This window comes from Staurois parvus, unplaced genomic scaffold, assembly GCF_062004578.1.
Source record: "Staurois parvus isolate SC_StPar_1 unplaced genomic scaffold, SC_StPar_1.0 ptg000525l, whole genome shotgun sequence".
Classification (NCBI taxonomy): domain Eukaryota; kingdom Metazoa; phylum Chordata; class Amphibia; order Anura; family Ranidae; genus Staurois; species Staurois parvus.
In genome coordinates this window covers 8,796,622-8,812,142 of record NW_028318321.1, presented here as the reverse complement: position 1 = coordinate 8,812,142, position 15,521 = coordinate 8,796,622, and the positions used below count along the sequence as shown (strand labels likewise).

The 15,521-nt window shown below is 42.5% G+C and overlaps 1 protein-coding gene across 1 annotated transcript in view; it reads right to left on the bottom strand.

Moving 5' to 3' along the window:
• The window catches only part of CEP55 (centrosomal protein 55), a 33,156-nt gene extending 20,547 nt beyond the window's left edge, over window positions 1-12,609 (bottom strand). The window contains exons 1-3 of the mRNA XM_089690314.1: window positions 12,510-12,609; window positions 8,910-9,085; window positions 8,005-8,226 (exon numbers count right to left, since the gene is read on the bottom strand). Of these exons, the coding sequence (XP_089546440.1) occupies window positions 8,005-8,226; window positions 8,910-9,071 (384 nt within the window). The 5' untranslated portion in view covers window positions 9,072-9,085; window positions 12,510-12,609. The remainder of the gene's footprint in view (window positions 1-8,004; window positions 8,227-8,909; window positions 9,086-12,509) is intronic.
• Between the last annotated feature and the right edge of the window lie 2,912 nt (window positions 12,610-15,521).

Genomic DNA, 15,521 nt, shown 5'->3' with positions numbered 1-15,521 from the left:
TGCAGGCTGAGTGTACATGCACTGTGACAGGCTGCTGTACACTCACAGGCTGCAGCAAGGGTTCTCTCTTCTCTCACAGCTCATTTGTGAGAGAACAAAGAGGACTGATATTTACTTTAGGTTTGGTATGTTTACTATGCGATTGCTGTGAATGGACACAGCAATCACATGGTAAAATGTCATGTGATCTCCCAGACACAGCAGTAATGTAATATGCTGTGTCAGGGTGACACACGGATCACGGACTCCCGGGTTTAACATTATAGTAACCAAAATTCTCTCTTATGTGCGAGGATGAAAGCAGCAAAAGTGCACATTTCTTCTGCAATTTGTCACTTTTATGAAGTCTGACCATCCGATTGTATAATCTTTAGATCCACCATCAACTATATACCACAAGAGCCTGCCTGATTTAGTACAAATCAGAAGTGTTAAGGCTAGTTCACAGCAGATGCAGTCCAGTTTGGTTTTTTGTTTTTGCATCAAAAATGCATGCACAGCGTTTTACATGTATTCCAATGGCCTAGTTCACACCAGTGCAGTTGGTTCTGATGCGGGGAAAAAAAAAAAAAAAAAAAAAGGAACATGCTGCATTTTTCTGCACAGAACTGTACTGGAACATGGCAAACCGCATCAAAACTGCACCGGAATGGAGTGTGGTATGAACTGTAAGCAAAAACGTATCTGGAATGCATCTGGAGTGCGTTTTTGTGGTGTGAACTGGCCCTTAGGGGTGCCCCCCTATTACATAACAGATTTGTGGAAATTCTAAAGATGATTGTACAATCAAATTTTATAGTGCATGGCCATCCTTACACAACTAACTACATGTAGAAGTATAAATCAACATTACAAATATGAATCAAATAACATAAGTAACATTCTAAACTGCAAGTACGAATCAACAGAAATAACATTCTAATTAACTGGGTAAAAAATCAATAAATAAAACACAGCAATGGTTTACAGGGCAGAACAGGTATGAAATACTGAGCTAACCCAGCCTTCTTCCCATTCACTGCTCTCTAGTCCTCATGTGGAACCTACAAAATCTGCTATGGCCAAATATCACCATCTGGTGGAAACAATGGAAACTACATCAACCAGGAGCTATTAAAAAGGATTATCAAGAGATTGTTATACAGTGGTGCACCAAAATGAAAATTCTGGACTGAAACTTCAGGATGCACTTGGCCAAAAAGCAAAAATGAAATGGAGTTTATAAAAAAAAAAAAAAAACAACCCACACACACACCACAACACACCATTTTTATATATATTTGTATTAGATTAAAATTTTTAATTAATATCATGAATTTAAAAAATACAATTCAGTAACATAAAATAACTTGAGAGTGACACACAAAAATTGGACAGAAAATTAAATATATATCAAATTAAACTTAGAGGCGTTTTTGTATTAAAGTCAACAGGGGGAGTTTCTGCATTGAAGTCAATTATCAGCACTTAAATTTTTTTTCTATCAGCAAAAATGCAGTTAACCCTATTTTTGCCTGATAAAAATCGACACACACACACACACACACACACACACACACACACACTTACTTCCCAGGAGGTGAGCAATGGCAGCCCCATATTTCTCTCTATAATTCTTATATTTCCTTCTATTAGCTGTGAATCACACACAGATATAGCGCTCCCAACTCCAGCGATGACTTTACTGGCAGTACTGACAATGATCCGGTCAGGATTAAGAGTATAAGTACAGTATGGTATAGAATATCACTTTGGCTACTACTGTTTCTCTAGATCAGTGATCTGCAAATTGTGACCATGGGGCCAGATGTGACCCTTGAGACAATATTCCTTCCACTGACACCAACAATGGGGCAATATTCTTCCCATAAGAAGCAAGGATGGGGCGTGGTTTACTTGCATTGGCCACAGTCTGGCCCCCTCCTAAAGCCAAAAGGTCATAAAATTGGCCCTTTGTTTGAAAGGTTTGGAGAGCCCTGCATTATATGATGAACTTTTTTACTTTGAAGATTTTTGGTATTGAATAATGAAGCTCTCGTGTTATAGAACACATCTAACCTTTTAGTATGCAACAAAACATTAAAAAAAAATATGAAGGGAGATTTCAGCTGGTCAAACAGGCAGTGTGTTCAGATAAAGCTGTGACAATGACAGGACTGGACAGAGAGGGTTTGGAGGATATAAAGTGGACCTGTCAGTAAATGTGTGTGCAGGAATAATTCCAGAAGTGTCACAATATACAGCAACCTGACAGGGGTTATCTAATCTGATTTTAGATACACTTTATAGCCCTATTTTCTCTCACGTGACATATTCTGTGTCAATGTGTCAGAAAAGAGCCAGCGTTCTGTGTTGCTTGGGCTGGTTCATGTCACATGCATCTTATGATTCATCAGCATGAACACATAGAAAATGCACCAGAACTCATGAAAACACACCAGAACCCAGATTTTCTGTCCTGAACTGAAAAAAAAAAAACAAGAAAAAAAAAAACACACAACGCACAAGAGAGCATCAAAAATGCACTGGAAGACTTCGAAACGCATGCGATCACATGCAAACGCATCAGAAATGCACGTCCTGAATTGAGATAAGGGAGAAAAAAAAAACACCAGGAAGCATCAAAACGCACTGGAACACAAAAACTGCACTGTAATGCATATAAACGCACCAGAAAGTGCATGTCCTGAATTGAAATGAAGAAAAGAAAAAGTAACTGGAAGACATTGAAAACACATGTAATCGCATCAGAAATGAACTAAAATGTCCTGAATTGAGATGAAGAAACGCATCAGAACGCATAAATAAATGCATCAATGCATCGGAATGCCAAAACTGTGGTGTAAACGGGCCCTTGTCTGTCTACCCTCCATCCACTGACACCCCAGACTGACATCCACCTACCCTCAACCACTCACATCCCAAACTGATACCCACCAAGCCCCAACCACTGAAACTCCTCACTATTTTTGCATTTGGCACTTTAAAGGGTAACTCCACCTTCGTGGGAAAAAAAATTAGCAAACTAAAAAAACCTAATATAGCATATACAATTGTGATACAAGTCACATTGTAACTAAAAATTACCTTTCCTTATAATTTTCTGTAAAGTGCAATATGGATGCCCAGAGGCCTTCTGTACACAGATAGTGTACAGACCACCCCCCCAGAAATGTCATTTTCTACTTGAGTGATTGGCTCACTGATTTTCCCAAAAGTCTGCATTAAGATTTTGAGCACAAAAGTCATTTTTTTAGATACTTCCAGAGGGAAAAATACGTCGAAAGGGATGCAGGCCCTGCTACTTTCCTCAGAGCTCTGCAGGTGCAGAAGCTGATTGAGAATTATGAAATCACTCCCATACAGATTCACTCTGCACATGGACACAAAACGAAAAAGCTATATTTTCAGAACAACAAAAAAAAGGTAGGAATCTGCAACCAAGTTTGTTAAAATCTTTGCAATATACATAGATCACCCAGAGAGGAATATTTGTCAGCAAGAACGGAGTTACTCTTTAAAGCCGAATGCATGCGTCTTTAAAAAAAAAAAAAAAAAAAAAAAAATCATCACAACTAAAGCTGTACATTGCACGTGAAGTTAATCTCATCAAGCTTCAGCATTAATGGATTACATTACAATTCAAAACGCTCATAAACACGTCTAGCATTTACACGCATTTAGGCACATCAAGTGTTCTTCTGCTCAAAAGCTCCTCTCCTAAATGCGCTTTTGATGGTTATTTTTTCAATTTGTAATCACTCCTAATTATGACTAAACACCTACTGGATGTGTGCATGGACACAGACTAACAATGGCTATAGATTAACAATTCATTGTACAACAAAAAAAATGCAGAATCTGTCAAACTATTTTATATTACCAGTGTCAATATTTAAAATAAATACTCTTAAAGAGGCAAAGTCAAGTATAAAAACAGCCAAACGTACTCATTCCAAAAGAATGCAAAGTTTTGGTTCTAAGGGAAACAAAAAAATATCTTCTAGCTAACTGGGACCACTCAGGAGGAAATATGTTCTGAGGTAACAAATGCAGCCAAGATCAAAGCATTACCATACTAGCCTTGAGTTAATGAGAATATATACAAAAGTGCATGTTGGAGACAGACACACACCAAGTGTTTTCTAACTGGTTGTCAGGAAGGGTCAGCCTTTACTGTAATACTATAATGTCTCAAGAACAAGCCTAGAGATCACAGGTGAAATATAATGAAAAACTGTGTCACTGCCTCCAATGATTTCTGCTCGCCTATCATTCTCGTCAGCATCTCTTTAGATCACAGCAGTACACAATAAGCCACTGTCCTATATATACACACATACATATATACACACACACACACACACACACACACACACGTCCATATATATTTAGACAAGCACAATTTTCATACTTTTGGCTCTGTATGCCACCACAATAAATTAAAACGAAACAATCCAAATTAATTTGAAGTGTAGACTTTCAGCTTTAATTCAAGGGGTTGAAAATTATCAAGTACAAATTTTAGGAACTGCAACCATTTTTTATACACAGTCCTTCCATTTTCAGGGGCTCAAATGTAATTGGACAATTGAATATAATCATAAATAAAATGTTCATTTTTAATATTTTGTTGAGAATCCTTAACTGGCAATGACTGTGTGAAGTCTGGAACCCATGGACATTACCGAAGACTGGGTTTCCTCTTGATGCTTTATCAGGCCTTAACTGCAGCTGTCTTCGGTTGTTCTTTGTTTGTGGGTCTTTCTGCCTTTAGGTTTGCCTTCAGCAAGTGAAATGCATGCTGAATTGGGTTGAGATCAGGTAACTGACTTGGCCATTGCAGAGTATTCCACTTCATTTCCTTCAAAAGCTCCTGGGTTGCTTTTGCAGTGTGTTTTGAATCATTGTCCATCTGTACTGTGAAGCGCTGTCCAATCAACTTTGCTGCATTTCACTGACAGTATCTCTAAACACTGCAGAATTCATCTGGCTGCTTCTGTCTTCTGTCACATCAATAAACACCAATGACCCAGTGCCACTGGAAGCCATGCATGTCCATGCCATCACACTGCCTCCACCATGTTTTACAGATGACATTGTGTGCTTTGGATCATGAGGTGTTCCAAGCCTTCTCCACACTTTTTTCTTCCCGTCATTCTGATACAGATTAATCTTAGTTTTATCCATCCAAAGAATGCTTTTCCAGAACTGGTCTGGCTTTTTTAGATTTTTTTTTAGAAAAGTCTAATCTGGCTTTTCTATTCTTCAGGCTTATGAATGGTTTGCTCCTTGTGGTGAATCCTCTGTATTTGCTCTCGTGAAGTCTTCTCTTGATTGTGAACTTTAAAAATAATATGCCCACCTCCTGGAGAGTGTCCTTCACTTGTCTGGATGTTGTGAATGGGTTTTTCTTTACCATAGAGAGGATCCTGCGATCATCCACCACTGTTGTCTTCCGTGGACCTCAATGCCTTTTTATGTTGCAGAGCTCACCAGTGCGTTCTTCTTCCCTCGGAATGTACCAAACTGTTGATCTGGCCACTCCTAATGTTGCTGCGATCTCGATCTCTGATGGATTTGTTTCATCTTTGAAGCCTTACAAAGGCCTGTTTCACTTGCATAGACAGCTCCTTTGAAAACATGATGTAGGTTCACAGCAATAGATTCCAAATGCAAATACCACACTAGACTCAACTCCAGACCTTTTTCCTGATTGATGAAGAAATAACGAAGGAGTAGCCCACACCTGGCCATGAAACAGCTTTTCATTCAATTGTCCAATTACTTTTGGTCCCTTGAAAAAAGGAGGGATGGCTACTCTTAAGAGCTGTAATTCCTAAACCCTTCCTCCAATTTAGATGTACATACCCTGAAATTAAACCTGAGAAAGTGCACTTTCAGCTCCTATCCATTGTATAACTATAGCTTGAATATATTTTGGCAAATACCTGGGGGAAAAAAAAAAAAAAAAAAAAAAAAAAAACTAAAAAAAACTGTGCCCAAAAAAATAAATTATATATATATATATATATATATATATATATATATATATATATATATATATAGCCCTAACTATGTATTTAGTCAGATGTATCTGACTCTCATTGATTCTGTGGGTTACCTCTCTGGGTACCATGTCTGAAAATACTTGAAAGTCTTTCATTCCTCCATCATTTGGCTCCCTCCACTTTCATGATCTAAACCACTTAATCCAATTCTGACCCATATACATTTAAGATATGGGACTCTTGTAACTACTCAGCCAGCCTCATATCTCCCTACCTGCAACTGTTACAGATATTTGACTGCCCTATGTTTCCCCCAGGGGAGTCGAGTAAGGCCGCTTTTGGATGGTGGCTTGCCCACAGTTTCACCATCTTATGCTCAATGCTGGCTGCGAAAGGTATGCATTTGCACAATTTCAACAACACTAAGACATCCTCCAATGAGTCATTTCACTACCTACAGATATGTCACTTTATCTAATATGCAATTCCACCTCTTCGAGAACTCTGACCAGTTTTGAACCTCTTTGTAAATCATCTGCTACTACCAGGGGAGCCCTGTCTTATTTAGAAAGCTCTTCGAAACCATGTTTCTGAATCCCTACCCACGTACTACACCCAATGGGAAAAAGACTTACAAGAAACGAACACTAGAAGACTGGGTGCCAGTTTGGCAAACAGTTGCAAAATGCTCCCATAATATATAGGTCCTTGAAAACTCTTATAAAAAAGGTCCTCTACCGATGGTATTTCACCCCCACCACGTACAGCAAACTATGTCCCCGGCTATGATGCCTCTTGTTTCAGAAGATGTAAGGCCAAAAGGCACTATGTACCATGTATGAAGGCCTTGTCCGGAGGCCCAGCGATTGCGGATACGCACGCATTTATAACATGATCTATTTGGTCACACAGCTTAACTCACAGAAAAATCTAGGAGATTCAAAAACCGATTAGAGGCTCCCCAGCGCTCTCGAGCTTTAATTGCATTCATTTTATGGCAACAAAACACACCATAGCTTGTGCATGGAGGACACCAGATCTTTAATTCGAGGAAGTTAAATCCGGAATCCAAGGTTTTCTAGTTAATGAAAAACGAATGCCAATATTGGAAGACAAACATAAGTTTCTCTCTATATGGCAACCCAGGTTGGACTACTAACCTATCTCTTGCTTCACAACAGGACTACTTCACCTTTGACCCCTGCAGAACAGATCCCCCTCCTGAAATAATTTTTTCCCTTTCTAGCCCTTCAAGGGCAGAGGTTTCATTAGCTGCATTGGTGTCATTTTATGGTTATACCATATATCAGCTTTGTAAAAAGTATTCTTTCAATAAAGCTCTTTTGGTAACAAAGTCTTTCATAGAATTTACTTTTTTTTTTTTTTTTAATGCATTACATTGCCAGGTCCTTTCTCAATCCTCCAGAATTGCTGGGCTTGGGACAGGCATGCAGATAGTGAAAACCAATTTGTACTCACCAATTTGTTCTCCTTCCTCTTGCACTCATGTAGCCAACTTGCTGTTTATAGCGACAGTCTAACACTGTCATCTGTATTACAATATCCCCTGGCTAACTCAAGTCTTCATGCTCATAGAAATCCTTTGGAGAAGACATTCCTGTGTGTATATGCTATGCCTCACAAGATGAAGATGTAAAAAGAAAAATCAGGAAGTAACCTATATATAGTTATATTATGTACAATGCAGGGAAGCCAATATGGCTGCTTCAAAATGCACTACTTTACAACAAAATGCAAAAAATATCTAAAAACAGACTGACAGATAGCAATTCTGGAATGTAATTTTTTTAAAGGCCGAAATATGTAAAGGCAGCATTTATTTTGAATGTGACTAAAATGCAGAATACAGGTTTATATGAAGATCACTAAATGTAAAATGTCTCCAAAAGTTGTGCACCATTTCAGAATTACAATCAATAGGAAACCCTGATCTCATAAAAGAGGCTTTGTTTTGGGAAACATCTGACAGTACCTGGCCAGTCTGTGACATGCTGGTCTTGGGCTGAACTATACGTGGTAGAACCTCTGGCATCTGCTTGCGAATCTCACTGGAAATGTTCTCTATGCGCTTGGCTTCCTCATTTGCTTCTAGGACCAGCTCTTTATTCTTGGCATTCAGTGCATCATTACGATTTTGTATAATTTCAAGATTCTGACTGTTTTTCACCATCTGTGTTTCAAGGTCAAGTATTTTCTACAAGGACACAATTCAATGCAATCATGATTTTACCCCTCATTTAAAATCACTTCATTTTAAAACACACTGAAATCAGTTTGCTAATAATGTTGTGGTTGGTGGTGTGAAGTTAAATTACCCAGTACCAGAAGTGTACCCTCGCTCATCTACTTTAGCCTTCAAAGTATCATCATTTACAAATTAGTCATTTACATCTTCATATCACTAAAGCTGAACCATGCCCACAGATTAATAGAGTTGGTATACAACACAAGGAGCTGTCTTGCATACCAAAGGATGTGTCTTTCAGTAAATCCTGCCCTGAAACCTACAGAGTACTGTAGCACATCGCAGCCAACACAATGGCATGACTTTCCTGGAGTCAAACAACAGTGCTCTACGCTCTTGCCTCCTGCCAGCACAAGGGAATGAAGGACAGCTGACTGGACTCAAGTACTTCTGGGTGGTTGCTGTACATGGGAATTGAAGAGGCTAAAAAAGTAAAAAAGTATTTACACCAGCTACATTTAAAAAGCATTTAGTGATTGGTTTTCAAAAATACCTGCATTCATTAGCCTTTTTTTTTTTGTTTTTAACATGTGCCTAGTGTTTCATTTTAACCCCCTACTCTACTCAAAGCCACAGCAACATCCAACACTCGTTTTGTAATGATGCGACCACATGCATCAGTGATGTATTACCTCCAACAGTCTGTTCCTCTCTGCATCAGACATCTTTGATTTGGAATCCTCCAGTTTCTTTTTCAAAGCAGCATTTTCTCTCTTGAGCTTCTCCAAATTGTTGTCACATTTTGGTACAGGAGACTTTAGGCCCAGCTTGTTAGTCAGGATTTTAGAGGTCATATTTTTGTTGCGTTCTAAAAAAGGAGAAAAGAAAAGTTGTAACTAGTTTAAAAAAAATAAATAAATAATACACACAATACATTTTATAGTTTTACAGAACTTAAATGTTCCGAGTACATCTAAACCCAAAAACAAACCGTTTGAGGCATATGTAAACACATACATATATATATACACACACACACACACATATAAATGAGTACACCCCAACAGATTTATCAGAAAATCTTCACTTTCCTTTCAGAATCAACATTTTCTATGGGACACTATACTCAAAAGTGGTCCATTGATTGCAAACAAGATTTGTTAATTTGCACACACAAAAAAGTATTTTTCCTAACACATTCATTCAATACAATGTTGCAAAAATGAATACACCCCAATGAAAGTCTTAGGAGCAAAGCTAAAATTTTAGACAAAAAAATCCTAATTACCAAGAACTCAACTACAGGGGATTCTAAATATTCCTTAAACAGTTGTCCAGCAGACAGTTGATTATAAAAGGGCAAGAGAAATGTCACAAGGTCTGAGAAAGAAAATTTCTTTACACAAGAAAGGTGAAGGCTACAAGAAGATGAGCAAAGCTTACTTATCAGTCAGAATACTGTAGCAAAAGTGATACAAAAATTTAACAAAGATGGAACTGCAGCCATCTCACAGAGACGTCCAGGTCATCCACGGAAGTTAACACCTCGATAGAAGCATCTTTTGAAGGGAAGGGCAGAGGAAAATCACCAAACAAGTTCACTACAGTAAGCTAAAGTAGTAGAAAGCCAAACTGGGGTGACTGTTTCCCATGACACAATACGGCGTACACTGCAGAGGAATGGCATGAATGGATGTCATCCATGAAGGAAGCCTCTCCTAAAGCGCATGCAGAAAAAAGCCCACCTAGAATTTGCCAGGGCTCATGCTGGAAAAAAAAAGGAAGACTACTGGGACTCTGGAGTGATAAGACCAAGATAAATGTTGTTGGAACTGATGGCTTCAAAGCTGTAAGGCGTGGCAAAGGTGAGAAGTAGAAATAAAAATGCACGGTGCCTACAGTGGTGGAAGTGTTCTTCTGTGGGACTGCATAAGTGCTGCAGGTGTCAGGGAGCTGCATTTCATTGATGGTATCATGAATTCACAGATGTACTGCTCTATATTTAAAGAGAAGATGCTACCATCACTCCGTGCCCTTGGTCGTCGTACACTTTTCCAACATGACAATGATCCAAAACACACATCTAAGGCCACTGTTGCAATTCTGAAGAACAGGGTGCAAGTGATTCAGTGGCCAAGTATGTCTCCTGATCTGAACCCAATCGAACACCTATGGGGAATTCTGAAGTTACAAGATGAGCATCACTCTCCATCCAGCATCCAGGCTGGAAAAGAAATTATTCTTGAAGAATGGAAAAAGATAGATGTTGCAATATGTCGGCAACTTGTTAATTTCATGCCTAGAAGACTTGGTGCTGTCCTTACAAATCATGGAGGTCATACAAAATACTAGATGTAGTAGTTTTTGTTGTGGGATGTATTCATTTTTGCATCAACTAAATTTGAGTAAAACTGAAAACTTGAAGACCTCGCACCGCATTACATTCTCTCCCGGCCTCGATGGCCGGGAGTCATTCAAAGGGGACCCGGAAGTAACATCATAACGTCACTTCCGGGTCAAGACAAGAAGGGGAGGGGAGTGGACGTGTCCGCTCTCCTCCCCTCTAGCCAACGGCAGTGAGCCCATCCCGGCCCCACAGATGGACAAGCAGAGCCCGGGAGATGGGGGGATGGAGAGGCTGGCACTGTGTGGAAGCAATCGGTGGCAGTGCTGCCACCCAAATGCTTCCAACTGACAGGTGAGCCCTGCTGCGGGGAAACTGAAGGTTAAAAAAAAAATACCTGCACGGCACTACATGTCCCAGGCGTCGGGCGATATAAATTCAACATCCCTGGGTGGTCCAGTACAGGCTTCTGGTGGGCTTGCTCAGGTGGGTTAAGAATAGACATCCAAAAGCAAAAGGTCCTCACTCAGGTGTTCAATGCAGATAAAAAGTTTTATTTGGGTTACACCCGCAATACACTACAATTCCATATCCATAGGTATACAAAGGGATCCTTTACACAATAGAGGCTGATGTGTTCCCGCCCTTACAGGCCTTAGTTGTAGTGACAACTAAGGACTGTAAGAGTGGAAAAGCATCAGCATCTAGTCTTAACCCACCTGTGCGCCGACCTTTGCCTGTTTGGATGTACGTGTTGACAGCTTGTCTAGTTGCAGTTTTGACACAGGTGGGACTTTCCTACATCTCATATGGAGTACAGAGGGAGTAGCTCATCACTAGACCCAGGAAGTATTCGTTGTAGAGTGGTTGTAAAGCCTAAACATTTTTTTACCTTAATACATTCCCTGCAAAAAAAAATTATATATTTTTTTTTTTTAAGTGGACTTGTAGTGGAGTTCCAGTGAAAATAAAAAAAAATTTAAAAAAGTCAGCAACTAAAAAACTGTAGACCCCTGTCCCTTGATGTCCCCCCCCCCGTTTTACTGGCCGCCCTGTGTTCTCAGTCCTTGCATCTTCAGGCACCTGTCTGTGACAGCTAGTGGCTTCATAGCTGGGTGCTCACTGCGCATGTATGAGAAGTGCTGTGCTTTGTGAATGGCCCCGTAGTCTCCTGGGACCTGTCAAGTGTCTCAGAAGACTACAGGGAGGACAACTTCTGATCGCCAAGGCGAATGCAGCGGAGTGAGAGCTGGTACCTGTCAAATTCAGGTACTCGCTCCCCAAAGGTGCCAATCCTTAATCGGGATTGGGGGGCCAGTCCTTAAAGCGGGACTTCCCCTTTTGGGTGGAGCTCTGCTTTATCCTTTAAAGAAAAAAAATTGTCATGCTTAGATAGCAGAGGAAGGGAAGATTCCATTAAATGTATTATTGGAGTGAAGGTCCGCTTTAAAGCAATAGTAAACAGTTATTTATTTTTCTCAGGGTCCTCAGGTAGGTTATTGCCAGAATATTCTAGTGTGCACCACACATGAACACATTATGGCGGACTGAGCTGTCCAGGATCCCTCCAGCACTGAGCTGACCAATCCTCAGGGTCCTAGGTACTTCCATCATCACCCACGCTTCATTCCAGGCTCCGTCTCTTTGGCCACTTGAATGACAACACTGCCGCCTGCGTACAGGAGTCACATCATGGTGGTCCCCATTGGGGACAGTACACTGCACTGTGCATGGCTCGGTGTACATGACAGCCTTTCCAGCACATGACACAGTCAGGGTTCCTTCTGCTATAAACTCCCCGCCTATCAGCAAGCTTTTAAAATGACATTGAGAGTGCACAGACCAAGTCACCCCTCTGTACAGGATACACCCATAAGGACTCACCCCTCCTCCACATAACACGGTGTCAGGCAGAACAGTCTATCTCCAAGCCGCCCCTGTAACTCACCCTCCGAACTCTCCTCTCAGCCCAGCTGAACGGTCACCTATCAGCTGCCCACAATAAGACCCGTCAGGGAAAACCCATAAGAAGAATAGGCACTTCACTTCCGGGACGTTTGAAAACCGCGCCGTGCAAACGCTGCGTGCGTCCCCTAGTGATCAAAATTCATGTCCCCGCTTCAGCCGCCATTTTCTTGAAGTCTCCTCACAACGATACTATCTTTGAACGCTAATGAGCGCTGGAGAGCAGCTGTGAGCAATGTAAGTGACTTCCCCAGTTGTAATTGATCTGAGAGGGAGCCCAGGGCTGATATAACTAATAATCACCATCAATGGGAAGAGGGAGCCCAGGGCTGATATAACTAATAATCACCATCACTGGGAACAGGGATCCCGGGGCCGATATTACTAATAATCGCCATCACTGCGAAGAGGGATCCCAGGGCTGATATAACTAATAATAACCATCAATGGGAAGAGCGAGCTCAGGGCTGATATTATTATTATTATACAGTATTTATAAAGTGCCAATAGTTCGCTCAGCGCTGTACATTACAAAGGGGGACAGAACATGTGACAGAACAATACCAATACAATGCAAAACATGAGGGGATTGAGGGCCCTGCTCTTTCGAGCTTACAATCTAGGAGGGAGGGGATGGTGGCACAGGAGGAGATAGCTGTGGGGGATGGAGTGGTAGGAAGAGTGGAGGAGGTCGGCAAGTTAGCAGGGGGTGGGGTAGGCTTCCCTGAAGAGATGGGTTTTCAGGGTGCGCCTAAAGGAGAGGAGAGTAGGTGATAATCTGATGGGTTGGGGCAGGGAGTTCCAGAGGATGGGTGACACCCTGGAGAAGTCCTGGAGGCGGGCATGGGAGGAGGAGACCAGGGAACTAGAGAGAAGGAGGTCTTGTGAGGAGCAGAGTGTGCGTGCTGGGCGGTACTTGGATATTAGGCCAGTGATGTAGTTCGGGGCAGTATGGTGAACAGCTTTGTACGTCAGTGTTAGGATTTTGAATTTGATCCGTTGCGCAATCGGAAGCCAGTGGAGGGATTGGCAGAGGGGGGTGGCGGAGACGGAGCGGTTAGAAAGGTGAATGAGTCTGGCAGCCGTATTCAGGATCGACTGAAGCGGGGATAGCCAGCGGCGAGGCAGGCCAGTGAGGAGGGAGTTGCAGTAGTCGAGTCGTGATATGATGAGGGAGTGGATGAGCTGTTTAGTGGTTTCTGGAATTAGGAACGTGCGGATTTTGGCGATGTTGCGGAGGTGGAGTCTGCACGAGTTTGTTAAAGATTGGACTTGGGGCTGGAAGGATAGGTTGGAGTCCAGAATGACACCAAGTACTTTGGCCTGCGGGGCGGGTTTGATGGTAGCGTTGTTGGATGTGATGTAGAAGTCAATGGGGGGTGGTGTCCGGGCTGGGGGGAAGACAAGAAACTCGGTTTTAGAGAGGTTCAGTTTAAGGACGTGGAGCGACATCCAGTCTGATATGTCGCTCAGCAGGTGTGTGATTCGGGCGGAGACCGAGGGGGTGAGGTGGGGGGTAGAGAGATAAATTTGTGTGTCGTCGGCATAGAGGTGGTAGTTAAAGCCGTGAGAGTGTATGAGTTGGCCAAGGGAGGAGGTGTAGATGGAGAAGAGAAGGGGCCCAAGGACAGAGCCTTGAGGGACCCCAACAGAGAGGGGGAGTGAGGGGGAGGTGGTAGCATTATAGGTAACACTGAAGGAGCATTGTGACAGGTAGGATGAGAGCCAGGAGAGAGCAGAATCTCTGAGGCCGAGGGAGTGTAGTTTTTTGAGGAGGAGGAGGGGGTGGTCGACTGTGTCGAAGGCCGCAGAGAGGTCAAGGAGTAGGAGCACTGAATAGTGGCCATTAGCTTTGGCGGTTAGCAGGTCGTTGGAGAGTTTGAGTAAGGCAGTTTCGGTGGAGTGTAGGGGGCGGAAGCCAGATTGTAGGGGATCGAGGAGGTTGTTGTCGTTGAGGTGAGAGCATAGGCAGGTGTAGACTAGGCGCTCGAGGAGTTTAGATGTAAATGGGAGCAGGGCGATCACTGAGAAGAGGGAGCACAGGGCCGATATTACTAGTAATCACCATCACTGGGAAGAGGGAGCCCAGGGCCGATATTACTAGTAATCACCATCACTGAGAAGAGGGAGCACAGGGCCGATATTACTAGTAATCGCCATCACTGGGAAGAGGGAGCCCGGGGCCGATATTACTAATAACCGCCATCACTGGGAAGAGGGAGCCCGGGGCCGATATTATTAATAACCGCCATCACTGGGAAGAGGGAGCCCGGGGCCGATATTACTAATAACCGCCATCACTGGGAAGAGGGAGCCCGGGGCCGATATTACTAATAACCGCCATCACTGGGAAGAGGGAGCCCGGGGCCGATATTACTAATAACCGCCATCACTGGGAAGAGGGAGCCCGGGGCCGATATTACTAATAACCGCCATCACTGGGAAGAGGGAGCCCAGGGCCGATATTACTAATAACCGCCATCACTGGGAAGAGGGAGCCCAGGGCCGATATTACTAATAACCGCCATCACTGGGAAGAGGGAGCCCGGGGCCGATATTACTAATAACCGCCATCACTGGGAAGAGGGAGCCCAGGGCCGATATTACTAATAACCTCCATCACTGGGAAGAGGGAGCCCGGGGCCGATATTACTAATAACCGCCATCACTGGGAAGAGGGAGCCCAGGGCCGATATTACTAATAACCGCCATCACTGGGGAGAGGGAGCCCAGGGTCGATATTACTAATAACCGCCATCACTGGGAAGAGGGAGCCCAGGGCCGATATTACTAATAATCGCCATCACTGGGAAGAGGGAGCAGTAGTTGCTGAACTAATAACTCTCTGTGGAGTGAGAGGACACATGAGTAGTCTGTAGTAGTCTGTAGTAGTCATTGGTTACACATTTAGAGCCTCAGGCGATCATTAGAGAATAATTGTTACGGCATGTTAGGGGAAATTCTCTCATAGTGAGTAACGGGCGGTTTACTGCAT